General features: G+C 52.0%; 1 protein-coding gene across 1 annotated transcript in view; it reads right to left on the reverse strand.

Annotated features, from left to right (window-relative positions):
* BPIFB4 (BPI fold containing family B member 4) overlaps positions 1–24,163 on the reverse strand; it is a 31,582-nt gene extending 7,419 nt beyond the window's left edge. Inside the window, exons 1-13 of the mRNA XM_075527790.1 lie at positions 24,058–24,163; positions 22,623–22,685; positions 21,539–22,046; positions 20,641–20,745; positions 19,419–19,562; positions 18,662–18,725; positions 18,220–18,280; positions 17,140–17,231; positions 15,020–15,220; positions 13,838–13,891; positions 9,529–9,699; positions 2,737–2,804; positions 796–838 (exon numbers count right to left, since the gene is read on the reverse strand). Of these exons, the coding sequence (XP_075383905.1) occupies positions 796–838; positions 2,737–2,804; positions 9,529–9,699; positions 13,838–13,891; positions 15,020–15,220; positions 17,140–17,231; positions 18,220–18,280; positions 18,662–18,725; positions 19,419–19,562; positions 20,641–20,745; positions 21,539–22,046; positions 22,623–22,685; positions 24,058–24,163 (1,680 nt within the window). The remainder of the gene's footprint in view (positions 1–795; positions 839–2,736; positions 2,805–9,528; positions 9,700–13,837; positions 13,892–15,019; positions 15,221–17,139; positions 17,232–18,219; positions 18,281–18,661; positions 18,726–19,418; positions 19,563–20,640; positions 20,746–21,538; positions 22,047–22,622; positions 22,686–24,057) is intronic.
* Between the last annotated feature and the right edge of the window lie 3,675 nt (positions 24,164–27,838).

Here is a 27,838-nt window from a genome sequence, read left to right on the forward strand (position 1 = left end):
TAAAAATGCAAAAGCTTAAGGTAGTGCCATCAAAAATCCATCCATTCCACAATGCGTGTGGGCTCCTTTGTCCACTTGGAGTCTAGGGACTTCAGTTCTAGTTCCAAGTCTGTCCCAACTACCTGTGAGGTCTTGGGTAAGACACCGTCTCTCCCTGGTCACCTGCTTCTCCACCTCTAAAAACGATGTAGTGGTCCCTAGCCCAGAGGTTGCAGGGATCATCGGGATGAGCAAATCTTGGACATCAGGGGGCTCTCTCTCCCCTCTGCAGGTGTAAGCACTTCAACACGCAGTGGGAATGGCCGCTGAGCCGACCATTGGTCAACGCTAAGACGGGTATGACGGAAGCCCAGGGAAGGATGGGCGACTCCGCATGAACAAGGATGTGAAATAGGCCTGGATGAGAGGATGTGAGCATCTTAGACACACGGGCTCCCAGACAGGTAGAATTCTACGGCCCCTGGGTAAGCAGGGCAGTTAGAAACGAATCCAAACCTATCCATTTGGCAGAGGAGGAAACTGAGGCTCAATGAGAGTGAGTTGGTCCTGTCCACGGTCGCAAGGCAAAGGAGCCCCACGAACATGGCAGTCCTGTCGTCTCCCATCACAGAGTGCAGATACTTAGGCCAAGCCCTCCCCTCCACCCCCGGGCTACCAATCACAGTAGGACAGCCCCACAGGCAACCAGGAAAGTCAAGAGGATTCACACTGACTTCTCAGACCCCCCACCAGCCCCACAGTGAGGCCCTGGGACTTCCCGGGTGCTACTCTCAGGAACTCGGACTTAGGACTTACGTCAAAGTTGCCCACATTTGAGGTTCTGAGGTTGAGGCTGGTCCTGCAGATAAAGCAAACAGCAGTTATCCGCAAATCATACACACACAAAATGACTCACTGCCATCGAATCCAAGCTGACTCATGGCAGCCCCCTGTGGGTCTCCAAGATGGGACTGTTCGGAGCAGAGAGCCCGTTCTTCCTCCCTCAGAGCTGCTGGTAGGTTTGAACTGCTGACCACACCGATTGCAGGTCAACTCAGAACCATTGCACCACTGGGGCTCCTCAGTTGCTTTCATATCCGTAAGTTAATTTAGATACCATATTCTGTGTGTGAGTTCCAAGCCAAAGCTTTGCCACCTGCAAGCCATGCTCCAAGATTGACCATTCAAACCCACTCAGAGGCAAGCCTGGCAATTGGCTTCTAAAAGGTCACATTTTCCAAAGACCCTACTGAACTTCCCAAAACCCTATTGAGCAGTTCTGCTTTGTACACACGGGGTGGACCTTAGTCAGCATCAGCTCCACTGCAGCTCCCAATAAGAAGTGATGGAACCTTGGCCAGAATCCTTAACCTCTCTGTGTCTTGGTTATCTCATCTGCAAAGTGGGCGGGCGGCTACAATGACCAAAGGAGGCCCTTCGAGTAAAGTGATCAGAACCGAGCTCAGCGTAATGGTCACCACCTGGCTTGATCCTTACTGCAAATCCATGCTCCTAGGGGGCCTGGGGTTCCGGGGGTCATGTCTAGAACACAGAGCTCAGGAGGGATAGCATCAGGACTCACACCGCAGCCATGAGCTCTCAGCCACTCTGCTCTGCTGAGGAAGGTGGCCTTGCTCTGCACTTGACTCTCATCTGCAAACCTACAGCTCCACCTGAGGACCTGGGCCACACTCTCCCAGGGGTCAGAGAGTAGGGAGCCATTCAGAAGGGTCTGCTCAGTACCCAGTGGGAGAGGGTACAATCGTCTCAGAAGGTCCTCTCTGTTTCCCCCCAACTCCTCCCTCCTTATGGGCCACACCCCTCCCCACTGCTCTCTCCTTGCCTAAGACCCCCTCCCCTCTTCCCACCTCCAGCCCCTGTCATCCAAGCTTCAGGTGGAATATTTCCTCCTTCAAAACTCCTACCCGGTTCCTATTAGTATTGTATCATGAACACCTCTCACTGTAAGGCTGGGTAAATATTTTTTGTAAAAAGAAAATTTGCAACCCACTAGGCCCATGCTGATATTTTTTACACATCATCTTGAAATAAGATTCATAATTCTATTTCTGTAAGGTATCCTCAATGATTGACTAGCTTAACGCTCATTAAGAACCAAGCCAATGCCTGGCATGTGGATAGAATAGTATCCAATAAATAATAGTTCTTAGCATGAACCCTGTGGGGGAGGGGCTATTGTCTCCAGTTTCAGATAAGAAAACCGAGACTCAGAGAGGCTAGACCACGTGGCCAAGGTCACACAGCCAGGTGGTGGTTACATGAGGATTGGAGTCCATATTTCTTGGCTCCAAAACCTGTGCTTAGAACGACTTCAAACGGGTCTGGGTCAGGTCTGTCTGTCTCGGCTCACGGTCCCGTTATGTACTTGCTGTGTGGTCTTGGATAAGGAACTGCGCCTCTCTGAGCCTCCGTTTTCTCTTCTTTCAAAGAGGAGAATAGTGGCCTTAACTTCACAAGACCATTTCAAGGTCTAAGCCTATGAACACCTATCAAATACCTCGCTAGAACAGTGTGGGTGCAGCTTCGGGGCTCTTACTGATGTTGTTGTGAGCTCTAGCTTTCTCCTTGGCCCCACAGTTTCACCCCCACCAGCACCCTTATGCCCAGCTTGTGCTGTAGCAGACTTGGCAGGCACGGTCTATCTCCCCCTCCCGGCCATCCCTCTGCTGGCCATCCACCGCCACCACAACACCAAAGCAGGAACAGGAAGGAGCCCAGGTAGTGCACCGTCCTTACTTGTCCAGCTTGGCGTCGATCATGAGCTTATCTCCGTCCACGGAGAACATGGCCAAGAGATCTGTGTCCTGGAGGGCAGGGGAAGAAAGGAGTGTCAGCACCCTAGGCTGCTGAGGGTCCACCATGAGCCGGGCACCGCCTAGGGCCTGCATGGGCACCCAGATGGTCTCACAGCACACTCCCCAGAGGCCTCACCACATCCCCTCAGCAAGCCCTCTCTGCGGAATGAAGGGGTCTTTCCTCTCCTTGGCGTTGGCGGCAATGAATGGGCAGCATTGACGACGGTACACACATTGCTGGGGGCGGGAGGAGTGATTGGGATGCAGGATGATTTCCCAAATGTATAAGGGACGTGCCAGTTCTCAAAGAGAGGGGTCCACTAGGGTGACCCTGAAAACCGAAACAAACCAAAATATCTACAAGAACAAAAATGGAAAATGTGAGTGGAGGAGAATGTGGGGAAACAGGAGTCCCTGGGACCCTGCTGGGATTAAGACATAGAAACTGGTGGGAGGGTTTCCTTACTAGTTAGTAAATGAAACAGGAAACGTTTGACCAACAACAGGCCCCTCGATGCCTCTCCCAGGTACACACCCACAAGGACTCAGGCACAGACCACACCAGGACGGTTCGCAGCAGCATTATTCACCACGGCCAGAAAGTGGATGCCACTGGATTTACAGCAGCAAATGAACGGAAACATGAGCGTAGACGCATGGGGCAGATACAATCCTGGCCCACAGAGGAGCGAAGTTCGTAGCCAAGTTCACAGAGGACTACAGTGTGGATGGGCCTGAAAACATTAAGATGAGTGAAAGATATCAGAAAGAAAAGGCCAAATGTTGTGGTGTGGGACACAGCCTCAGCAAAGCCATGTTGTATTTAAAAGTCATACAAGCAGCGGGGTGGGGAAGTTCCCGTAAATGACTCAGATGCTTGGAAAAATCAAAACTTAGTAACATTTGTTTGAGCACAAAGGCACTAGAGGACGTAATGACCAGAAACTTACAGATAAGGTGCCCGGAAGGTACAGGACATTGTGATCAGAAACTTACAGATACAAGTTCCCAAAATGTTCAGCTAAAGGCTAACCGCAAGGTCTGCTTCTGTTCCTGCTTGCTTGCACGCACCCCCATTGTTTACCCCTCCCTATAATAACCCAGGTCTGCGAGCGATCGGGCCACCCTCTCTCCTCAGAGGGCTGCTCCCTGCACAGGTCCTTTTTCTCCTTTCTGTCCCCCTTGAATAAGCTGTATTGCTTTTTACCAGAATCTGAGTTGTTCTTGTCCAGTTCATGTACAACATTTTGGAGGTCCCACCAAGATACGGTGACCAGGTCGTACATTAGTGGGACAAGCGAGATCCCAGGAACGGGTGTTCTCCTCAGCCAGTGCCGCAACTAAAACTAGGGGAAGGCCTCGGAGAGACCTTCATCTGCCCCAGTTGTGGATCCTGTCCAGGGTGCTAACAGGTTGGTGTGCACACTCCGGGTTGGGAGAGTAGGCTCGGTTGGACGCAACATTCAGGCACTCCCAGAGGTCCAGAGAGACGTCTCTGTGACCTCCTGTATCTTTCAGACTGATGCCCTACTGGTGGGATATTATTATTTTCCTGGTATGTTTAGGTCCTGTGTGACTTGACTTCTGTTGTGTTCAGTTGTGTGTGGCTTGCTTTCACTCCTGCTCGCCTTCTGTGATTGTTTGACTTTTAACAGGTGGAGCAGAACAATGGGTTAGACACAGACAACTCCACTTCAGTGCCTTTTGAATAATTTTTCTGATTTTGCTAAAAGGTCTATGTCAAGTTATGGTTTTAAAACAAAGTCTGTCCATCTCGAAACCTTTGTGAGACAGATTGGGTTGCAGAAGTGCCCGATTGGCCCTTGGAGGGCAACTTTTCCCTACCTCTTTTATACCAAGTGCAAAACTTTGTCTACAGATAAAACCAGGTCATCCGGACCAAATCCCCTACATAAATGTGTGGATTCACATAGCCTCTAATCCTCCTCCGTATATTCTGAAGTTTCTTCCCCACCAAGCAGGTGCTGGTTGCAGCGGAAAAGGTTAACTCATACCAAGGACAAGAAGCCCCGGCGACTTTACCCTGACCTCCAGAGTGCTAAAGAGAAGCTTGAAAACCGTCCTCCACCCAAGCTCCCCTTGAGGCAATCGGGCTCCCTGCTCTGCTTCCTCATCCATACCCGTCTGCCAGGGCGGGCCCAGCACCTGGAAGCTGCCCCATTCAGTCCTCCCCACACCCAGCGGGGGGAAAATACATGCTGAAACAGCAAGCGAACAGGCAAGCCTTCTGAAGTCCCAGTCGGTGTTTTTCCTTTAAGACAAACTGTTCCTCCCCCCGGGGTGGACCAGGCAGCCCCTTTCATGGTTTATGTTCCTTTCTCCATCAGTAATTTATATAACTGGAAGCAACAAAACCCATCCTTCTCTGATAAACCCCAGGGGCTTATCTCCCTATTAGAAACTATTTTTCATACCCACCAGCCCAGCACCAGTCAGCAGTTTTTACAGGTCCTCTTCACTGCAGAGGAACAAGAGAGGATTCAGAGAGAAATCCATAAGATTTTACTCAGGGTAGGCGGGCAAGAAGCCTTGTTTCCAACCTGGCGCCCGCCGTGGGATGCTAACGACGACGTGCAGGGCAGGAAAGCCCTGACCAGGTATCACCAGTTTCTGTTTCAGGGCCCCCGGGGGTGGGGTGGGGGGGCGCTGTTAAAAAGCCCATTAATCTGTCTAAGGTAAGTGAGACAGTGCAGAAAGCTACAGGTGAGTTGCCAGCCGCTTTTCTTGAATGCCTCATGGAGGCTTACAGGCTGTACACCTCCATTGACCCAGAGGCCCATGAGAACCACTGGGCCATTAATATAGTTTTTGTAAAAAAAAATGTATATATATATAGTTTTTGTAGCTCAGTCAGCCCCAGACATCTGGAAAAAGCTTCAAAGCTTGACAGGTTTAAGGGGGGAAATCTTAGTGAATTAACAGAGATAGCTCAAAAGGTTTATAACAACAGGGAGGATCCACCAGCAACTACTATACAGCAGATAGCTAAAATCATGGTGGCTGCTTTTAAAGAAGGAGAAGAGACAAAATTAAAGACCGTAGTCTCGTAAGGAAAGAAGTGGAAGGTACGCTTGGCGGCGGCAGGAGCTGTGGAGTCCGGAATCAAAACAAAGGGCCTGGGAAGGCAAGGCGCCAGGCCGGAATGTGAGCGGAGTTGGAGCTGGCGGATGAGAGGGAAAGAATAAGAGAAAAGAAAGATGAAAGAGTGTTGAACTACTTTATATGGCTGTATGGTGGAAGGAAAGGAAACTGAGAGCCCCTGCAGTGGAACACTGAGATGGCTTCAGCAAGGTAATGATGCCAAACCATGGCTTTGGAAACTCTAATTGCTTGTCTGGTCCTAAAGAGACGTTGCCACTTAGTCCCCAAACAAAAGAGTACATGGAAAACAAGCAAGCTGTTGTGAAAGTAAAGGATGCCTTCTTTTCCATTCCTTTGTTCCTCTAAGCCAGTCCATTTTTGCCTTTGAATGGGCTGATCCTCAAGGAACTTTCACTGGGAAATTAACCAGGACTCCTTGGACCAAGGGTTCATAAACTCTCCAACCCTTTTTTTTGGAGGCACTGAACCAGAACCTCCAGGAATTCAGAGTAAAGCGATTCAAAATTCCAAATCTCCAGAAGTGGACTCAGGCAGCAGCCAAAAAATGTCTCTCATGTGCCCAAGTTAACAACCCCCACAGGACACATCAGCCACCCCATCCACGGGCACGAGGACTTTCCCCCAGTCAATACTGGGAAGTGGACTTCACCAAGGTAAAACCAGGTCTGTATGGTTATAAATATTTGCTGGTCTTTGTAAACACCTTTTCTGGATGGACAGAAGCTTTCCCAACCACGGCCACCGTGGTATGCAAACTGCTGTTAACTGAAATCCTCCCTAGATTTGGCATTCCTCTGTGAATTGGCTCTGATAGTGGCCCTGCCTTCATAGCACAAATTTCTAAAACAATAGGTAAAGTCTTATGCATTCATTGGAAACTCCACTGTGCCTATCAGCCTCAAAGTTCTGGTCAGGTAGAAAGGATGAATAGAACTCTAAAGGAAACATTAACCAAATTGTGCACAGAAACTGGCGAGAACTGGGTACATCTTTTACCTTTTGCTTTAATGCATGTCCATTGTACCCCGTAGCTTGAAAACCTTGCGCCTTATGAAATCATGTGTGGTAGGCCACCTCCCTTCTTACCTAGAGTTGGGATGGAACAGTTAGCTCAACTAACTAATCTTGAACTTCTAAAGTCTATCCAGGCTGTGCAGGAAGTTCGCAGCACCAACAACACTTTGCTACGCCGCCTCCATCATCCAGAAGCTGCAGGCAATCCCAGCCCGGAGCAGCCACCTGGACCAGGCCCTGTCCATGACCTAACGCCAGGAGACTGGTCAAGCGGCTGACAGAGGTCGAAAGGTTCCTGTGAGAACAACAGCTCGCTCCCCTGTTTTGTCCCGTCGGGATTCTCCGCGGCAGGGCAGCGGCCAGCAAAACAGTCAAGCAGGACAACTTATTAGTGTTAAGCAGCTCCTATCAAAGTCTGCCCATGGAAGATTCCATAGTTTGAAAGAAAAGGGGGGAATGTGGGACACAGCCTCAGCCAAGCCATTTTGTATTTAAAAGTCATACAAGCAGCGGGGTGGGGAAGTTCCCGTAAATGACTCAGATGCTTGGAAAAATCAAAACTTAGTAACATTTGTTTGAGCACAAAGGCGCTAGAGGACGTAATGACCAGAAACTTACAGATAAGGTGCCCGGAAGGTTCAGGACATCGTGATCAGAAACTTACAGATAAAGTTCCCGAAATGTTCAGCTAAAGGCTAACCGCAAGGTCTGCTTCTGTTCCTGCTTGCTTGAACACGCAGCTGCAAAGCCCCATTGTTTACCCCTCCCTATAAAACCCACGTCTATGAGCGATCGATCGGGCCACCCTCTCTCCTCAGAGGGCTGCTCCCTGCACAGGTCCTTTTTCTCCTTTCTGTCCCCCTTTAATAAGCTGTATTGCTTTTTACCAGAATCTGAGTTGTTCTTGTCCAGTTCATGTACAACAGTGGGAACTCCCTTATATTAAATACCCGGAAGAGGCAGACACACAGACCAAAGTTGGATCGGCGGTGGCCACGGGGTGGGGGAAAGGGGAAAGGTGTGTGGGGAGTGACTGCTTAATGGGAATGGCCTTATTTGGGGGGGTGGGGGCGGGGGGCGGGAATGATCCAGGCAGCAGGAAGTGCTTGTGCAAAGGCCTGCGGCAGGAGAGATAAGACAGAGAATAAACAGGTGAGGGGTTTGATGGCATCGAAGCTGGGCGGAGCTGAGCAGGCCCCGCTGGTGGCCAGGGAGGGATCAAACCAATAGGGAGTCCTGGAGGCGGAGTTCTGAGCTGGCTCAGACAAACATCTGGACTGATATGGGAAGATCCCTACCTAGTAACACAATGGCTTGCTAAGGGGGATCTGGATCTGAGGTGACCACTGCTATTCCTGGTGAGACTGTGGATGACACTCAGATTCCACTCAGATTCCACAGGGGTAGAAAGGACCCTTTCACCCACCTACCTACCCGGCCATGGCTTGGCATACTCCAGCCAAGAATGCCCACTTCCCAGACAAAAGGTGGCTGGCCCATGTGGTCTTGAGCCCTGGGAGGTAGGAAAGACTGGGAAAACATAGCAGGTGGGACCAGAACCCCAACAGTCAGAGGCAAAGCCTGGTGTCTTCGCCACAGAGAGGGAAACAGCACTACTACCCGTGTTGTGGCTTCATTTGAAAATATTGCCTGAGCATCTATTGGGTGCTGGGTCCTGGAGATCCAGCCATGAACAAGACAGGTGGCCTCTCTGCCCAGCAATGAACTAACAAGCCCACGTGGCTTGTAACAGCTGGCGAGCGTGATGAGCCAAGAAAAGCATGCAGGCTGTGCAAGGCCGTGATGGGAGGATGGAGGTCACCCTGAAAGACCTCTCTGCGGAGGGGACATTTGAGCAGAGAGACCTGAAGGAAGTGAGAAAATAGGCCATGCAGCTGTCTGAGGGAAGAGCATCCCAGGCTCAGGGGAACAGCATGTGCAAAGGCCCTGAGGTGCCTAGCATATTAGAGGAATAAGGAGGAGCTGAGAGGTGACCGGGAGCTGATGTTGGAGAACTGGATGAATCATGGTGCGGAGCTTGGGTCTGATTCCAGGACAGGAGGGGAAACTTGTGAGCAGGGGAGTAGCATGAGTGGCGTTCTAGGAGGGCGCATTTCTATGAAATAATGGAGGCCATTGGCTGTGTATCCACTCCCAGAGAGAGTGACCTCTGAGAGCGTGAGGCCCCCCACATCGAGGAGAAAGCATAACATGTAGAAGGGGCTCAGAAGTTATTGCCGAGGGAAAGGTCAAGGTCTATTTGGTCCCACATGCTGTGGTATCCACCCTGCAAAAGTAAGACTAGACAACTGTTTGTGTGCAGCTGCCTGATGCCAGATACCACTCTGAGCATCTTCAATGTCTACTGCCATCTCCATGTGATAGAGGAGAAATCGGACTCAGTGTGGCCCCTCTGGAAGTAGCAAAGGCTAGAAGTTAGTCACAGCTGCGTTGGAACTAGCTCATCTGGCCCCAAAACTAGCCTCACAGTCTCCACACAGGGGACCGTGGAGGCTTGGAGGCACCTGCGGGCCCCAGGAGACCAGATGGCACTGTCTTGAGGCCCAGCTGCAGGTGGTCCACCCCCAGAGCTCACCACATCAATGAGACAGATGGTGGTCTCCACATCATTGGGCTGGGAGACCATGACCTCAGCCGTGGCAAACACCTTCACCAGCGCCTCGTCCTTCTGCAGTGTCACCGAGGGTGGGTTTGGCACCTGGATCTTGATGGTGAGTGGGAAGGGCTCAGGGTATTGCTGGAACACCTGAGGGTCGAAGCAGGTCAGGGTGAGTGGGAGGTGTCCAGGGATCACCAGCCAACCTGTGAACATATAATACAGATGCCACACACCCAGATTCGACAACAGTCCCATGCGGAGTCCCCACTGCCCTCTTCCATAGACTCTTTGTAATGAGGAAATGGGACGGTGCTGGCCACACCTCCAACTCAGTGGCCCAAGAGTAGAATGGCTCACAGCCTGCCCCTCAGCCAAGTGTGGGCTCTGGAGCTGAGCGCGGAATCATCCCGACCACTCCGTGGGCATTATTTCCTCCACGGTACAGATGAGAGGCTGGGGCTCAGTGGGAAAGCGTGCTCAGAGCCATTGTCCATGGCGAGCAGGGGAGTTGGGGTCGGTGTGACTCAGAGGCCTTTCCTGTTCTCGCCCTGCCCTGGATACCCTGTCCTGAATGAGAACCCCACACCCAAATCCCCTGCGGGGGACTCTGACAGGCAGTGAGCCCACAGGACAGGGCAGAGCTACTGCCAGGGTCTCTGCACAAGCAGGATTGTCATAGCCTTCTCCTGTGAAGTGGCTGGGGGGTTCAAACTGCTGATCTTTTGGTTAGCAGCCCAGCACTTGATCCACTGTTCCACTAGGGAACACACAATATAGGGAAGTTCCTAGGGAGATCCAAGAGGAACTATAGGCTGTCTCATGTGCCTGGATTTCCTGGGACTCCCGAGACTCAAAGTGGGAAGGATCTGAGATTGTTAACTACCATCAAGTCGATGCTGACTCATAGTGAGCCACTAGGACAGGGTAGAATTGCTCCTGTGAGTTTCTGAGACTGAAACTCTTTATGGGAGTAGAAAACCTCATCTTTCTCCCTTGGAGTGGCTGGTGGTTTTGAACTGCCCACCTTGTGGTTAGTGGCCCAACATAAACCTAGCTTTTCAGTGACAGCATAATTCACCCAGTGGCTAGTTGACCATCTTTGCTGGGCAACTGACTTACCAAGTACATCTTTCTTCATGAATTAAATAAATGGAAATATATGAGTAAAACCACAAAATTGCTTTTCAAAAAAATAAAAACTTGTGCATTTTTCCATAAGCCAAGTATGGCCAATGCAGGTCAGGTTCTAAATAGCTTCTACTCATTTTCTTGAGCACGTGTAAAGCGAATGAGTCTTGACCAAGCTCTTGGTCCACTGGTACAGCTGGTAAACTCAGCCAATTGGCTGCTCAGTGACTTCAGCCTTTGGGAAATTGACTTTCAGCAGGTCAGCTCTTCAGTGACTTGGCTTTTTGAAGGAGATGCCATAGCTATCTCCACTCAACCCCAGAGAATCCCTCAGAATTAGTCATCTTCTCAATCATGGGACACCAGGAGGTTCTTTGGCCCCCTGTCCCACAGATGAGGGAGGCCCAGGGTGCCCTCCAGCTGTAGCCCAGCATCTCCCAGTGACACCACACTGGCCAGGGTCTCCAGGACACACTCCCTGGTGTCCAGCCTGAATCCCCTTGCCAGGGACCCAGGCCAGTTTCTAGGTCTGAGCTCCCATCCAATCCCATCTCTGTCAATGACTACTCATGGCGTGATCCCTCTGCGACTCCGTTTCCCGACTGTAAAAGAAATATAACAATAATTTTTAAAAGCACTGTCTTCAAGTAGATTCTGACTCCTAGAGACAGTAGGTCAGAGTAGAACTGCTCCTCGGGGTTTCTGAGACTAAATCTGTACGGGAGTGGACAGCCTCATCTTTCATGGAGTTGTTAGGTGGCTAGTCTAGGGACTGGGGCATTCATTGCACACCCTCAGAAGTCTGGGCTTCTGACCAGGAAGGGGTGGGACACCTAGATGGGCGTTACACCTGGATTGACCCATCTGGGCCAGGTGAATTCGATTCAGCCAATGGGATCGACCAGGATCATCGGCCATGCCTCCCATCAGAGGACCTGAGAAGCCAGAATCCAGAGCTTTGGCGTCCTTCGGCTTCTCAAGCTTCTCCTCAGAGATCGTGCAGCGATCTCCACTGGCCTCAGCACTCCATGCGCGCGTGTCAAGGGCCCTGAGGTGCCTGTGAAAACCTGAAGCTTCTTTTGCCTTTCATAAAACTCATTTGGATCACAAACCAGGCTTCGGCGTGAATTCTTTCTCACAGGAAGCTAAGGACCGAGGTACATTTCCTCCACGAGAGAGAGAGAGATCTAACAGAGTCACTGGTGGGGTTTGAGCTGTCAGCCTTGTGGTCAGCAGTCCAGTGGTGAGCTCACAACACCACCAGGACTCTTGAAAGGGGGCGTGTTCTTCCCTAAGAGTTCCCATGGGGGTGGGGTGGGTCATTAGAACCAAATGAGTGGATTCTCAGAGCATTTCATTAGCGTATGCCGAGCACTGAGGAGGTGGTCTAATAAATAAAAAAGTACCGTTAAGTGAAGAATCCGCCTCCTCTTAAGGTATCATCATTGTAATTCACTGCTGTCAAGTTCATTCTGACTCATGACAACCCTACAGGACAAGGTAGAACTGCGCCTGTGGGTTTCCGGGACTGTCACTCTTTTTAAGAGGAGCAAACCTCTTCTTTTTTGCTGCAGCAGCTGCTGGTGACTTAGAACTGCTGGCCTTGGAATTTGCAGCCCAACTCATAACCCACTGAGCCACCGGGACTCCTGTGATAGCTATAACATCAGAAACTGTGCTTCCACCATTTGGCTTTCAGCCACAAGAGGGTGATTGTTTCCCTGAAGGGAGAGCCCAGGGAGGTCAAATCCACTCAAGGGTGACCAAGGTTAGGCAGCCATATTGAGCCTAGGGTCTGCCCCTCTTGTCACATGTCTACCCCTAGTCCCTCCCCTTCCTACTATATGTACACGTACACCCCTAGCACAACCCCTTCCTGTCACGCCTGTGCCTATTGCAATCCCCTTCTGACATATGTGGTTACCTGTAATCACGCCCCTAAGCATATATGGGCCTTGGCCAGCAATAAAGAGACTCTCCTGCCCTCTCTGCCCATGCTGTGCTTGGGCCCGGTGAGCATGCTACTGTGGAATGTGTCTGACTCCTTTATTTTACCTTCTCTTCTACCTCTCCTGTTCTCTCTGACGTTGCTATAATGTTTATTATCATAACTGTACACTTGCGCCTCTCCAACCCGTGGTGTAGTTGTGAGGGGCTGGTTTCCTCCACAGGCAATGAGACGGGCAAGTAGAAAAGAGATTAAAAGATGTCTAACATTTCTGTGGATGGCAGCAACCCTTCACACCTGTGTAATGCTTTTAGATTTTTCCTTTCTTTCAATGAAGTGCAGTGTAAAGAGCCTAGGGCCAGAGCTGGGGCCCCACTACGAGCAGAAAGTCTCTACCTTTGTTCCTTTGTTCTAACTGTATATGGTCACTAATCAGACCAGAGGGCTTCTCTCTCTCTCTCTCTCTCTCTCTCTCTCTCTCTCTCTCTCTCTCTCTCTCTCTCTCTCTCTCACACACACACACACACACACACACACACATATCTACCCATCTGTCTATGGAATCTATTATCTAGCTAGCCACCTCTATCTCTCTCTGTTTCTCTGTCTACTTCTCTCTCAAGATTATTACAACTATAATAGTAGCTAACATTTGTCAAATGCCTGCTCTGTGCACAGGTTCAGATCCCAGGTCCACAATCCCCCTGTTTCCCACTTGAGAAAACTTGGCCTCAGAAAGTCGGTCATTTGACTAAGGTGAGATGGTTGTGGCATGCTGAGTGGGGTTGGAATTCAGGTCTCTCTGCACCTGAGGAATGGCTCTTCCCCTCTAAGCCACCATGAGTCCACCACGGCCCCAGCCCCAAGCTGTCATCACTGCGTGCATTCTCTCCTTGACCTTCATCCACAAGCCTGTGGAATAGGTGTTCATAGCTTGTTATGAAATGTGAGAAAAGTAAGTCTCCGACTTGCTATACTTCTCGCCCAGTCACACAATGAGGACGTGGCAGGGCCAGGGTTAGATGGGCGCTGACTGGTCCAAGGCTGGAGCTCAGCATCTTTCCATCTCAGCTTTTGTAGCGATCTAGCCTCCCAGCCTTGCCGTGCTTCCAAGGACGCTCACGCACCCACACCCCTCCGTGCCGAGCCTCTCCCTCCCGAGGTGGGCCCTGGGACGGCTAAGGCAATGGGGGCCCTTGCAGGACATACCTTGGGAATCAGCGCCCCCAGTGTGGACGTGGTGAGCGGAGGGAGCTCTTCATACTGTAGGACAAGAAGGGTTGTGTGAATCGATGGGCCTAGAGGAGCAGACGGGAGTTGCTAGCACAGTGATGAAACTCCTGTGTGCTCTAAGACAACCAGGGAGGCCGTCTTCTCTCCTTAAGGGAACGGCAAGACCCCTTTGGAAGTCTGTCCATCCAGGAGCCCCCATAGACCAGAGTAGCCATTGTGGGTTTCACTAGCCTGGGCCATTTAAGGTCACCACAAACACTCTTTAGAGCTTCCAAGCATTCCTGAATCTGTCTTCACTAAACAGCAGCAACAATAACAACAAAACCCAGGTGACTCTTATTTAAAATAAAGTGAGCCCCAGCATGTCCGAACAGCATAGGCCAGTGTCCACCAAATCCGTGGCTTCTGCTATAGCCCTGCGTCGCCTATACTGTCATTCACTCCCCATCTTTAACTAGAGTCTTTGAAACGAAAACAAATAAGCTTCATATGCTCTTAGTTGTTAAAGGAAATTATAATGCTACTCTTTCTCGACAGAAAGAGATGGGAATATTGAGGACGGATGCACTAAAAACGGAACAAAGCCATTGCCTCCTAGGAGGACTCCGTTGTCTGTGTAGGACTTTTGAGTGTGTGACTTGTTCTGGCTTAGTTAAAAAGAGGGCACTAATCAGTGCAGGAGAGGGTTAACGAGGCACTGGTGCCGAAGGGATATTTTCCTCTGGATGGATTCAAAGTCTGACACAATTTGTATTATACTCTCTTGGAGAACACTTCGTTCTTAGCAGATGCATCCTGAAGTCTGTACAGTGAAATATGATGTCTCCCAAAACTCAAATTGTTCAAAAGCAACTAGGAAGGCATTTAGTTAAGTATACAGATAATAAAAAAGAATTTGAATAAAACTGAATAGGGAATAACTTTGTCGTCATATATATTTTTATCCGATGCCACGTCCTATCTGAGCCGCTCAACATCAGCCTGAGCACCATGCTTCAGTAAACACAGACCCAATTATGACACACCCGTGAATTGGAGGTGAGTCAAGGGGTGGACTGTCTACAGTCCTCACTTGAAAGCAGTTGACCTGAGGCCATGGGAACAAGCAAGGAGCAATGGGGAAGAGCCCACCCACACCCCAGTGGGGCCATGGCTCACCATGCCATCAGTGATGTCAGTATCCAGTGCCCCTTGCTTCTGCAGGAGAGTCAATACTGAGCCCAGGAAGTTGGCAGAAATGGCCAGTTGAGAGTTGGTATTGTCACCCATGGGAGGCAAATCAGGCATCTTCCTGGGAGACACAGCTGGCCGGCCCAGTGGGTAGTCGATGAGGTCTCCTCCAGCCTCCCCAACCAGAGTCTGAGGGAGCAGAGAGAGCAACCATCAGGATGGGCACTGGGAATAGAAGGGGAGAGGGAGGCTGGAAGCTGGAGTAAACCTGCCTCCAGGACTTGTTCCCTGAATAAACCCACTGGGCCTGTGTGACCCCTGACTCTTCTCTGGACCATGATGGAAACACTCCCTGATTTGTCATCACCTGTAATTATGCATGGCAACTTATGATGCGGTTTAGATGTTTGCATGGCATACATTCACACCTCCTCAGCCCTGCCAAGATGCACCAGTCTGTGTCGCATTGCCTTAGAGCAGTGGTTCTCAACCTCCTCGTGCCGCGACCCTTTCATACAGTTCCTTGTGTGGTGGTGACCCCCGACCATAACGTTACTTACGCGGCCACTTCATCACTGTCATTTTGCTACCGTTATGAATCGGGAGACCCCTGTGAAAGGATCATTCGACCCCCCCCTCAAGGGGTCACAACACACAGGTTGAGAACCACTGGCTTATAGATGTCTTAAGGAGCAAACTCTTCCTCATGGGATCTGCCCAGTCTCGTCTCCACCCCGCTTTGGCCCTGCGTAGTCCGGCCTGGTCTGTGGCTCACACCATCTTACCATGCCTACCGCAGGGCCTTGGTATATGCTGTTCCCTCCCTCTTTAGCACTCCTCTTGTCAAAACCCACTCACGTGGAAGGTCTCGGATCAAGTGTTACCTCCTCCAAGAAGTCCTGCTTGATCTCCCTAGATAGACCAGCTCCCCCCGGTAGCCTTGGGTCCTCTTTCACGGCAGTCAGTAGCTATACTTTTATATGCGCTCAATGCCCTGTCTCCACCGGTAGACGTTAAGTTCTATCAGGAGAAGATCTTGTCTGTGCTCTTCACTTCTGGGTGTGCTCTCAGCCACCCCGGGCCCTGGAGCACAGCCGGGAACCATATTTCTTGAGTGAAGGCATTTATGAATATCCTGGGCACACGTGTGTCTGTATTCGCAGGTGTAACTACATACAGGTGTGTGCATCTGCAAGCAGCATCAGGTTTGTGCAGCCGAGAGGAAGGACACGGGGGGGTGGGGGTGTGCCCATCTACAATTAGGGGCTGGATTCAACGATGGCTTGGAGCTGGCCCCTCCCAGCACATGAGACCTGATTATACACATCACATTCAGCAACATTCCCTGGGTGACTTGAATTCAGTCATGGTGGGAGTATTTACACCACAGAACCTGGCACACACTACAAATCAGGGTTTGTTTTTGTTTTGTTTTTGACTCATGGAGAATCTTTTGCTGAGTGCTTGACAGCACTGTGCAAACCTATATACATCACTAGGGGTGTGGGTTTCCTTTTGCAAACCCACACCCCTATCGGCAGCTCTAGGAGCTAGATATTAGATGGTCTGAGTTCAAGTCCTAGGTTCACCGTTATTTGCTATGTGACCCAGGTGCATGGCCTGTCTGTGCCCCAGTCTCCTCATCCGTGACATGTGCCCCACAAAGAGTGCCAACCTCAGGTAGTGACTGCAAGCGTGGTCTGAACTAGTCCACATAAAAACCAAAGCTCACTGCCTTCGAATTGGTCCTGATGCAGAGGGACCCGTTAGGACAGAGCAGAATGGCCCCTGTGAGTTGCCTTGACTGTAACTTTTCACAGGAGTAGAAAGCCCCACCCCTTCCTCCCGAGGAATGGCTGGTGGCTTCGAACCCCTGACCTGGTGGTTAGCAGCCCAAAGTGGAACCACTGTGACACCAGGGCTCCCTCCATCTGCATAAGGCACTTGCTAAGCATTGACTGTGATGTATTTCTGCCCATGGCCCCTAGATGGTCTTCATCTCATCTGGAAAACGTGCTGCCCCAAGGGTGCTTGCTGGGCATTCAGCATCAGCCCTGCTTTCAGCGAAAAGAGCTGCTCCACCTCTTGTCCCCAAGCCTGCTACTCACATTGAGATCCAGCTCCAGGAATTCCCCAGTCACAAGCGGGAGGCTGGAGAATGTGTACTGGACACTTCCCAGTATCCCCAGAGGAACCAGGGCTGTAAGCAAAGAAGAAGGTCATGGGGAAGGGGTCCCCTCACCCACCTTGTGCCCTGCCCCCTGGGGGGCTGAGACCACAGGCACATTGCAGCCCCTCTCTGAGCCTCAGCCTCCTCTTCAAAGTGTTCTGTAACACCTTGGGCTGTAGGAGGGGGTCCTGCATCACAGAAAGCCCTGTGAACGTGGAGTGAGGTGCACCAGGGAGGAAGGTTCTGGCTTCCTCACTTCGGTGCCTACTTGAAGCTGCCATCTCTCTGGCTGCTTAGGGCTGAAATGTCCCACGTCTGGGCCACAGAGGAAGCCTTTGTGACTGCCTGAGAAAGCCACCCTCAAACTGTGCGGAGGCCCAGAGAGACAGGCACAAGAGTACTGCCCTGTCTGGCTAGACAGGTTGTGCACGGAACCTCTGGTTAGAGGTGCTGTCATTACACGGTGGTCCTCCTAAACGGAGATGCCTGGTGCTGTGCAGTGCAGGGACGACACCGCCATGTTGGGGAGGGGTGGGGTGTCTCTGGAGTGAGTCCCAGGACAGGGTAAGGGGTGGGTTTGGTCTTGGGTGCCCACGTCTGAGAACCTGAAGAACACACCTCCTATTATTCTCTCACCCAGTCCCTTTGGGCTTTGAGGACAGGTCCCCATTTTGTTGGTTTTATATCTTTCAGGTGCTTTATTTTAGAGATAAAGAAACTGGAAAGAGTGTGCCCAAATCCACCTGGCTGCCAGCCAGAGCTGGGGCTCTCACATGGTCCCTTGGCTCCCAGTGTAGGTGGGAAACTCCTCCCCTTGGGGTTTGAGGAGGGCGGTCGGGGGCAAGAGGGAAAGCCAGGTGGCTCCTCTCTCAGACACCACCGCACCACACTTCAAGGGCCTCCTTGTGGGGCTGCCTCCCCACGGGCACCTCCCAAAGACATCTCTGTCCCCAGGACTGAGTCCAGAGCAGGCTCTAACAGGCACTGACTGAATGAAGCAGAGCAAGGAAGGACTTACAGTCCACGAGACCCAGCTGGTCATTGACAAGACCCAGCACCACATCTACGATGGGGCAGAGCTGTAGGGGAGAAAGGACCATGACGTGAGTTCCAACAGTGTCTCCAAAGCCAGGGAGAAGGGGGCCCCCGTACTAACAGCCAGGGTAGGAAAGGCATCCGTGGACTGCCGTGTGCCCGGTACTGCCGTGGGGAAGGGTCTAGCATTGCTCCCACGTTGCAGGAGGATGCAATGGAAACTTGCCAGACGGGGAGGAAGTGCCCAAGCGGGGGCTTCAACCAGAAGGGTTGTAACTCTCTAGCTCCGTCTCCTCACTCCTTCACATACCTCGGGGTCCTGCCCACTCTCCCAGAGCATACCCCAAGCCACTGGCTCCCTCCATCCCTGCGGGTCACCTGCAAGTCCCAGAGGGAAAGGCTGAGTTTCCAGGCCCAGGGCTTACCAGATCAGGGAGGACATTGGCCAAGACTCTGTTCACTAAGTTATCCACGAGGTTGGGGAGAAGGCTAGGGAGAGAGAAGCAAAGTAAGGCCCAGGCTCATGGCCATGGGGGGACTCATCAAGCTTGTTGGTGTTGGGGGGAGGGTCCCAAGCCCACTGAGAAACTTGGGTGTTGAGACATCAGCCTCAAAGCTGGGAGGACCTCGTAATTTCACTGTGGACCAAATGGACAGGCATTGTTGGGCTTTTCATCTCTGTATTCATTCAGCACCCAGATGCTTCCAGAGATTTCCAGTGAGTGGGTCAGGCTGCCCTGCTTGGGACTTCCAAGGGCAAAAGTCATCTGACCTCTGGCCCTGTCTTGGTCATCTGACCATCTGAGGGGGCAGAGGAACACTGGCCAAAGAATCACCCCCATTTCTCAGTCAAGACGTGAGCCTGAGTCAGTTTCTAGAGTCGGTTCTCTTAATCATCATGAAATCAAGGTTGCAATTCAGATTGGAAAGCTGCAGGGTGAGTCATCAGACTGTTCCCAGGGCGACTGATGTGCCACCAAGAGAGCCTAGAGCCTGGTCTTGGAAGCACGGGATCGGGGCCCGGGAGGTCCTCACCACTCCTGCTGAATCACTGCTCTGCCCGCCCCAGGGCCCATGGGTCAGTGGGTGGCACCATTTTGCTTGCCAGAGACAGACCATTCTACCATCCCCAATGTACCCCCTTCCACCCTCCATCCCCACCCCTGGTCAGATGGCACTCACCCTCTCAGCAGCTTAACTTTGATGCCCCCTAAGAGGGTGTCACATCGCTCAATGACCAGTCGAGGATAACCCGTGCGGTCCATGGTCAGCCGGACCTTGGCTGTGATGTTCACCTCCACCGCAATGTCCAGGAAGCCAATAAGACTGGGGCCAAGGAAGCAATGAGTCACATCCCACTGACAGGCAGTTCACTCTCTCTGGCTGTCCCAGGCCCTCCCCACCTCTGACTTTAGCCCTTGTTCCCTGCCATCAATTGTGCCTCTGGCTCATCTTTCAGTATCACAAACCGGGAAGGCAACAATTCATGAAATATATGCATACAAGTTAGTTTCAAGGTTAGTTCCAATTAATCACTTAGCTTGTAGCTATGACCTCATCCAATGGAGATAAATCTACACAAAGGCCTTCTGAAGTCCCTGAATCAACACCTACTCAACAGCAGGCAAAGGAGCCCTGGAAGTGTAGTGAGTTACAAGCTGGGCTGCCAAGGGCGAGGTCAGCAGTTTGAAACCACCAGCCACTCCTCAGGAGACAGGAGTTTGGAAACCCACTGGGGCAACTCTACTCTCTCTATAGCCACTAGGAATCAGAAATGACTTGATGGCAGTGAATTTGGTTTGGAGTTTTTGATGGGACAGACAAGGAACCCAAGTGACGCAGTGGATTAAGCATTGGGCTACTACCCTGATGGTTAGCATTTGAACCTGTCAGTTGCTCTGCGGGAGAAGGATGTGGCCGTCTGCTTCTGAAAAGTGAGCAGCCTTGGAAAGCCTGTGGAGAATTTCTCCTCTGTCCCACATTGTCGCTGTGAATGGGTCTCGACCAGGTGGCCATGGGTGCACGGCAGGCACTATACAAGGTGGCGATTGGCTTGCCTTCCCTCACATGTGGCCACAGCCACCTAGAAAGGGTCTTCTTGTTGTTGGTAGTGACATTGAAATTGGCCCAAGGTCATGCAGCTTGTAAGTGAAATTCAAGAGGCAAACCTAAGCTGTCACCTGACTCCACCCTCCCACCCATCCCTGACCCATCACCTAGGCTGCCCTCCCGGCCCACAAGGAGACTGAGATGACCTTGGCTCCCATGTATAAGCCATGCACGTGCTGGCGACAGAATGTCTTCTCATACCGCATTTTCTGAATCAAAGGGCTGAGGTTGGGAAATTGTAGACTTGCCCAAGACATGCAGTGTCAGGGGCCTTCCCGGGCCCAGGGACACACACCTCTTTCCATTGATGGCCACACGGGTGTACAAGCTCAGGTAGACACCCACTCCGGGCAAGAGCCTCACAGACACCCGAGGGAGGGTCAGCTCCACAATGCGAAGTCTGTGGAAGGGTGGGGGCAGAGAACATTCTGGAGAGACTCCTCCACAATCTGCAGAGTGCCCTTCCTCACACCCCCTGTGCTCCATATTCATCCCTCCTGGCTCTAGGGAGACCCAAAGTTCATGGACAGAAAAGTCCGAGGCAAAAATTACTATCGGATTCCCACTGCCAGAGGGCCCAGCCCTCACATCTCTCTTTCCCATAAAAATATGTCATTCCCTCTGTCCCCGCCTGTCTTTTCCTGGGTCTTGCCTGTCCATTCTTCAGATTTCAGCTCAAGAACCTCTTCCTCCAGGAAACCTCCCTCCCTTGACTCCCTAGGAGAGTGAGCTCCCCCATAGACATGCCCATTGTCCCCATGGACTTCTCTTGTCATTGTTGCAGACGTCTCTGCCCATGTCCATGGACCTTGCCATCCTGCAAGCTCTATGAGGGTGGAGAGATGTGGGCCCCGAGCCAATCCACAGTAGGAGCTCTCAATATTTGTTGGATCAAGTAAGGAATATGAAAGAAGGCGAGCACCCTTTGGGCTGACATGTGGAATTGTAAATCCTTAGGCACCTTCCACTTCCACTACATTATTAACCGGGACCATCCTACAGATCAAGAAACAGACTCAGAGAGATGAGGAGAATGGCCCAAACTTGCACCACAAAAATCAAGAGTTGAGCTGGGATTGATTCAACTCATGGAAAAACCCTTAAACCCTACGACTTGGGACTTTGGAGATGTCTGCTGTTGACAGCAAGCCCTCAAGTTGGATGGGACTCTGAAGATCCCAGTCCTTTCTTACCCCGTGATGCCCTGTACGGTGCTGAGGATGCCACCTTCGCCGAGCACGCCCAGGACGCCGCCTCCTCCGAGAAGTCCTCCGTCACCAAGGAGACCTCCCCCGCCAAGCAGGCCGCCTTGGCCTGCCAGGATGCCATCAGCGGCCAGCATGCCCCCATTGCCCAACAAACCACCTGGGCCCAGGGCGCCAGTGGCCACACCAGGTGGGATCTCTCCAGGCCGCAGTTCTCGCCGTCGAAGCCTTCTGTGGACTGGGTTGCCTTCCGCTGACCGATACCGCCCATGGCCTCTGTGGCCGCCATATGTATTCTCGGCATCGTTTCGGAGGTCCCTGATGCTTCCGTCCGACTCAATGATCTCCCCATATCGATATTTGCCCCCCAACTGAGCGGTGTTGTCATTGGTCTCGATGTGACCATACTTGTAATTACCGCCAAGCTGCTTGCCGTTGGTATATTTGGGGGGTGGCTCTCGCATATGAAAGTCGTTGTAGGGAACACCACCAACACCTCGGGGGAATTCAACGCTTCTGTAGTCATTGTAATGGTGTCGGCCACCGCCCAAGAGACCACCACCACCGCCACCCAAGAGACCACCACCACTGCCACCCAGCAGACCACCACTGCCACCCAGTAACCCACCGCCACCGCTACCACCTCCACCACCCAGCAACCCACCACTACCACCCAGTAACCCACCACCACCACTACTACCTCCACCACCCAGCAACCCACCACTACCGCCCAGTAACCCGCCGCCACCGCTGCCACCTCCACCACCCAGCAACCCACCACTGCCACCCAGTAACCCACCGCCACCACTGCTACTCCACGTCCCCCCACCATTATCATCCCACATTCCACCACCACTGCTGCCACCTCCACCACCCAACAACCCACCGCTACCACCCAACAACCCACCACCACTGCTGCCACCACCACCCAATAAACCCCCACCCAACAGATCACCACCCCCTCCACCCCCACCACCAAGCAGGCCGCCCAGAAGACCACCTCCCCCGCCACCTCCACTTCCACCAAGCAGACCCCCCAGGAGAGGTCCACCACCATCACCACCAGCTTTACCCATGGGCACCTCTCTCAGGGCCATGCGGAGGGCATCGCTCTGCTGCAGGGTGCCCGAGATGGCTGCAGGGAGGCAAAGACATGAGTCAGGACTTCCTCTCTGTCTCCCACCTTAACCCCCAGGCATCACCCCCTCACTCCACCAGCTGGGTCTCACTTTCCCATCTGTAGAAATGCAGAGACCAGATGGAAGCGTCCTGCAGCCCTCTAGCTTGGACACCTAGGGAGTTCATAGCCATGGGTTCTACCTGGCTAACTTTAGGTTTAGACATCATCCACACACATTTGAGGGGTTCTCTTCCTCTCGCTCTGTTCAAGCACCAAAGTTTGCTGCCATTGAGTCCGTCTGACTGGTGGCAGCCCCACCCCCAAGGGTTACAGCGTAGAAGTGCATTCCGGGGTCTTCTTGGTTGGGATCTTAACTGAAGCAGATCACCAGGACTTTTCTTCTGCCATACAGCTGGACGGATTCCGGCCAACCATCTTCAAGTTAGCAGCTGAGCACAAACCATTGGAGCCTACCCCAGGACCACTCTTTATACAGCTTAAAAACTACGTCCTCACACATGACTTCAACTGATTCCGATGAAAAGTCAAAACCAGACTGTCTTGTCCTTCATGGACAGGTAAGGGGAACGGAGGCCTTGCAGGTAGGGATGAGCTCATCCTCATTTCCTGGTTTGTGATTGCCTAAGGCCAGTGGTTCTCAACCTGTGGGTCGTGACCCATTGGGGGGGTCGAATGACCCTTTTACAGGGGTCACCCTACTCATAACAGTAGCAAAATTACAGTGATAAAGTAGCAATGAATATAATGTTATGGTGGCGGGGGGGGTCACCACCACGTGAGGAACTGTATGAAAGGGTGGCGCCATCAGGAAGGTTGAGAACCACTGACAGGCAGAAACTGGGCCAGAGCACGAAGCTCTGCTGCCAGAGGACAAGAGAGGCCCAAGGAGTCGAGGCAGGACGACAGCTGATGACGGCTCCCTCTGATGGAGGGCGTCCTGGGTACTAGGGACGATGCTAAGTTCTCACAGAGGTCATCTCATGAAATTCTCACATCCGTCCCCTGGGATGGGGAGCAGGACGACACACATTTTGCAGGCGAGGTACTTGACACTCAGAGGACTCGACCCATGGACTTCAGGTCCCACAGTCAGGGTTTGAAGCCCAGCAAGACTGACTCCATAGTCAATGCTCTCGCTTGCTGGTCTCCATGCCCTTAAGAGACGGGGGCCTAAAGTCTCCAGCATGATGCTTGGCACACAGTAAGCACTCAGGAGATGATAGTCAGAGAAAAGGGGGAAACCGAGGTCCAGAGAGAAGTCCTCTGGACTCAGATGTGGAATTTGCCACTGAAAGGGAGGGTCTTTCCATCGTTGGCTGGTCTGCTCTGCCCACCAACGTCCACCCGCACTGTAGCCCAGGCTCACCATTGCTCAGGACGTCTTTAGTAACTCTGAGGACAGTGTTTGTCTCTGAGCGGCTGCCACACACAGCTGCCACCGACAGCGCAGCCACGTACCAGGTTATCCACATGTTGGCACTGCTTCCCTGCAGAGGAGACAGGGTATCAGGGGGCCCTGTGTCACCACCTTGGCCAGAAAGTGGACCCAAGCACCCTGTGACATGACTCATGTCAGGTGTACGAGCTCCAGAGATGGGGAGACTGACTGCATGCCACACACATAAGGCAGGACCCCAAATTCCAGAAACGTCTCCAGTTGTTCAAAGAAATAAATCTGGGAACACAAAGCAGACACTGGTAACCAAACTGTTCGGGAACAGGGATGTCTAGGATTTCCAAGTGGAGCCTGAAAAGGAGGATCCATGGGATTTCCATCTGAAATAGCAAACTGACAGCAGGAAAGCTCTGGGGGACGTGCTGCAGCATCCACCCACCCATCCACTCGTCCAGCTATCCATCCTTCCTGTCCATTCACCCTTCTACCCACCCATCTACTTCCTGTCCATGTATCCACCCATCCACCCACCCACTCACCCATCCACTCTGGTCCAGCTATCCATTCTCCTCTTTCTGTCCATGTATCCACCCATCCACCCACCCATCCATCCATCTATCCACTCATCCAGCTATCCATTCTCCTCTTCCTGTCCGTGTATCCATCCATCCATCCATCCATCCATCCATCCATCCACTCATCCAGCTATCTATTCTCCTCTTCCTGTCCATGTATCTATCCATCCATCCATCCACTCATCCAGCTGTCCATTATCCTCTTCCTGTCTGTGTATCCACCCATCCACCCACCCTTCCATCCATCCATCTATCCATTCATCTTCCTATCTCCCTATTTTCCATCCATTATCCAGCAGGTCAGAGGCTAGTCATATACCCATCCACCTATCCATCCACCCACAGACCCTTCCATTCACCTATCCTTCTCTCCATTCTTCTAGCAGTCCTTCCATCCATCCCTCTAGCCATCCTCCCATATATCCAAGTAAAAAACAAATACAATATGAAAACAATCATAATTCATCATTTATCAAGGGGTCATGAGACAGGGAGGGGTGAGGGAGGGAAAAAAGAGGAGCAGGCTAAAAGAGGAGCACCTGTGCAGGGATTTCTGACATCGTCAGTAAGCGGCAGAGGAGTCTCAGGGAGACCTGCAAGGTCTTAGGCACCTGACAATTCTGGAAAAGGTGGCTGCAGATGTGCCATGCATGTAATCAGTATGATTTGGGCCCTTTTGATCACGATGACCATGCTACAGACAGGACAACTGTCAGGTTTCCGGTCTGGGGTCCACCCTACACCCTACACCTCCCTGGGCCTCAGACTTGCCCTGCCAGCCCCCCTAAGAGAGGGGCTCCTCCTTACCCTTGGGAGGTCCCCGCAGCTCAGGCCAGAGAGGTTCCCTTGACTGGGCCCTCTGCTTTGGGCTGAGTCTGGTCACAGGTTGGCCTTATATAGCTACCTGAGTCTGAGCCTGGGCCCAGAGAGGGGACACCGTGTAATTACGAGAGACCGGAATTCAGATTTGCTGTGTGCAAATCAGACATTGAGCCCCAAAACCACAAGCGTTTGCGGTTTGTAGCTAATTCCAAGAACTGTGTTCAGTCCCGGGTGGTGTCATATGAGCTGGGCTTTATCAGCCCTGGACTGGGCACACGCCTGCAGACCCTAGCGAGGTCCCCCAGATTGGGGATCCAGAAACACCCCCAAATGCATCAGGTTTCCAGTTCCACAACGGCACTGCCCACTCTAGTTGATCTGGGCAGACCAGATGTGCCTGGAATCAAAACCCACTCCATCCCTAACTCGCTGTGGGATTTTAGGACGACCACTTCCCCTCTCTGAGGCCGGCAGGATGGCTATCAGTTTCAGGGATATATACAATACCTGTCTCCCAGGGCTGTTGAGAGGATTAAGGGGGGTGGATGGGTGTGGTTCTGACTCAAGGCCGGAGTGTGTATAAAACTTTCCGATGAGCCCCTATGACCTGCAGAAGGTCCCCCCTCACAAAGTCACCTTGTGGCGTTTTCACCCATGAAGTTCCAAGGCTTGAGCAGGGAACTCCTGGCACCTTGTACCCGCCAGCTCTATCTTCTGTTATCATGTCGCGATACCTGCTTTATGACATATGGGCCCATTCATCCATGCCCGCTGCCACCAAGCAATTCTGACCCACAACAAACCCCGAATAGGGTTTCTGGGACTCTCAATCTTTATGGGAGCAGACCGCCTCATCTTTCTCCCAAGGAGCATTTGGTGGGTTGGAACCATGGACCTTGCAGTTAGCAGCGCAACGCCTACCCTATAGCACTACAAGGGCTCCTGGTTCATCCATTCATTAAGCCACATGTTTGTTTTAATTTTTTAGTACATTTCAGAGAGCAGTATGCTGCCCCCCTTAAACACTTCAACACCCACACCATCATCTAGAGTGTTTATTCAGACATAAGATTTATATACAATGCCAAGAACAAAGATAAGAGCTCATTTGCAGAACTCCGACCATTCTGTAGAACCGTGCAGCCCATCATTCCGGAAAGCCCTCTCCTGTCTCTTCCCAGCCAGTCTCTGCTCCCATCCTCCAGACACAGGCACTGCCCGTGCAAGGCCTGCTGGGCTGACTCTGTCCCTAGGCACAGCCTGGACTGCTTCCTGGGATTTTCAAGGTGATCTGCCTTCCACATTCACTCAGTGCTTCTTTCCATCCCTTTCCTGTCACCTCCTGGACTTCCTGCTTTGGGGCCTTTGTTCACACAGCCCTTACCACCTCTTCCTCCCAGCTCCGGCTGTCAACATGGTTCCAAGATGTCTACTCCAGAAAGCTTTCCTTGGGAATGCCACACCTCTACCCTGCCTTAGGACCACCCAGAGCCTTCTTGTAACCCCAGAAAATGTCATGGCTCCAGATGAGCCAAGTTTGTGGCCCACTTCCAGCCCAGCCAAGACACATACACCAGTATAGTGGTGGAATGAATGAGTGAATGAATTAATGAATAAATGGGTTTTTTCCACCCTCCACTGGACTGGGAGTTCTCTGGAACCTCCTTGCTCATCTCCCAAGCTCCTCTCTCCATGTTTAGTTACCAGCACCTCCTCTATGATTCCAACTTGCCTACCTGCAAACTCCTAAGCGATAGGGACATTTCTCCCAAGGGACCAGGAGGAAGCGTGTGTTGCCTGAACCCCACGTGGAAGCGCTTCCTTCTTCTCCTTCCCGGGTCTCTGAAAGCAGCATGGCCAGCCCCAAGCCCTGCTAAGATCAGCCAATGGCACCCCTGAGTTCTCTATAACCCCAGGTCGGCTCCTCTCTGGGGCTCAGTTTCCGTGTATAGTGGGGAACTCAACCCTGCAGGTTGCTGGGTTTGAATTCTGCCTCCAGTTTCCCCTGAGCCTCTGTGTCCTTGGACATAAGCTGCTGATTGGAACCATCCCATCCTCAAAAGGATGCTGAAGGATCGAGTGACTGCATCTCAGCGAGCACCAAGAACAGGGTCTAGCCCAGTGGGTTTCAGGAGATGGGTGTTTTACCCTCCAAATGACAACGAGAGGGCAAAGACAGGCAACAGGAGGAAACCACATCAGCCCCCACCCTGGCATCTTCTGCATCTCCTGGGGGGTATTGGCGGGTGCTGCAAGGACTCAAGGGTGGATTGGACAGTCGTACATGCTTGAGTTCTTATGCCCCATCGGATCTCTCAACCCAAAAACCATCATTTCTCCTTCCAGGGCTTCAG

This window comes from Tenrec ecaudatus, chromosome 12 (genome assembly GCF_050624435.1).
Source record: "Tenrec ecaudatus isolate mTenEca1 chromosome 12, mTenEca1.hap1, whole genome shotgun sequence".
Taxonomy (NCBI): Eukaryota; Metazoa; Chordata; class Mammalia; order Afrosoricida; family Tenrecidae; genus Tenrec; species Tenrec ecaudatus.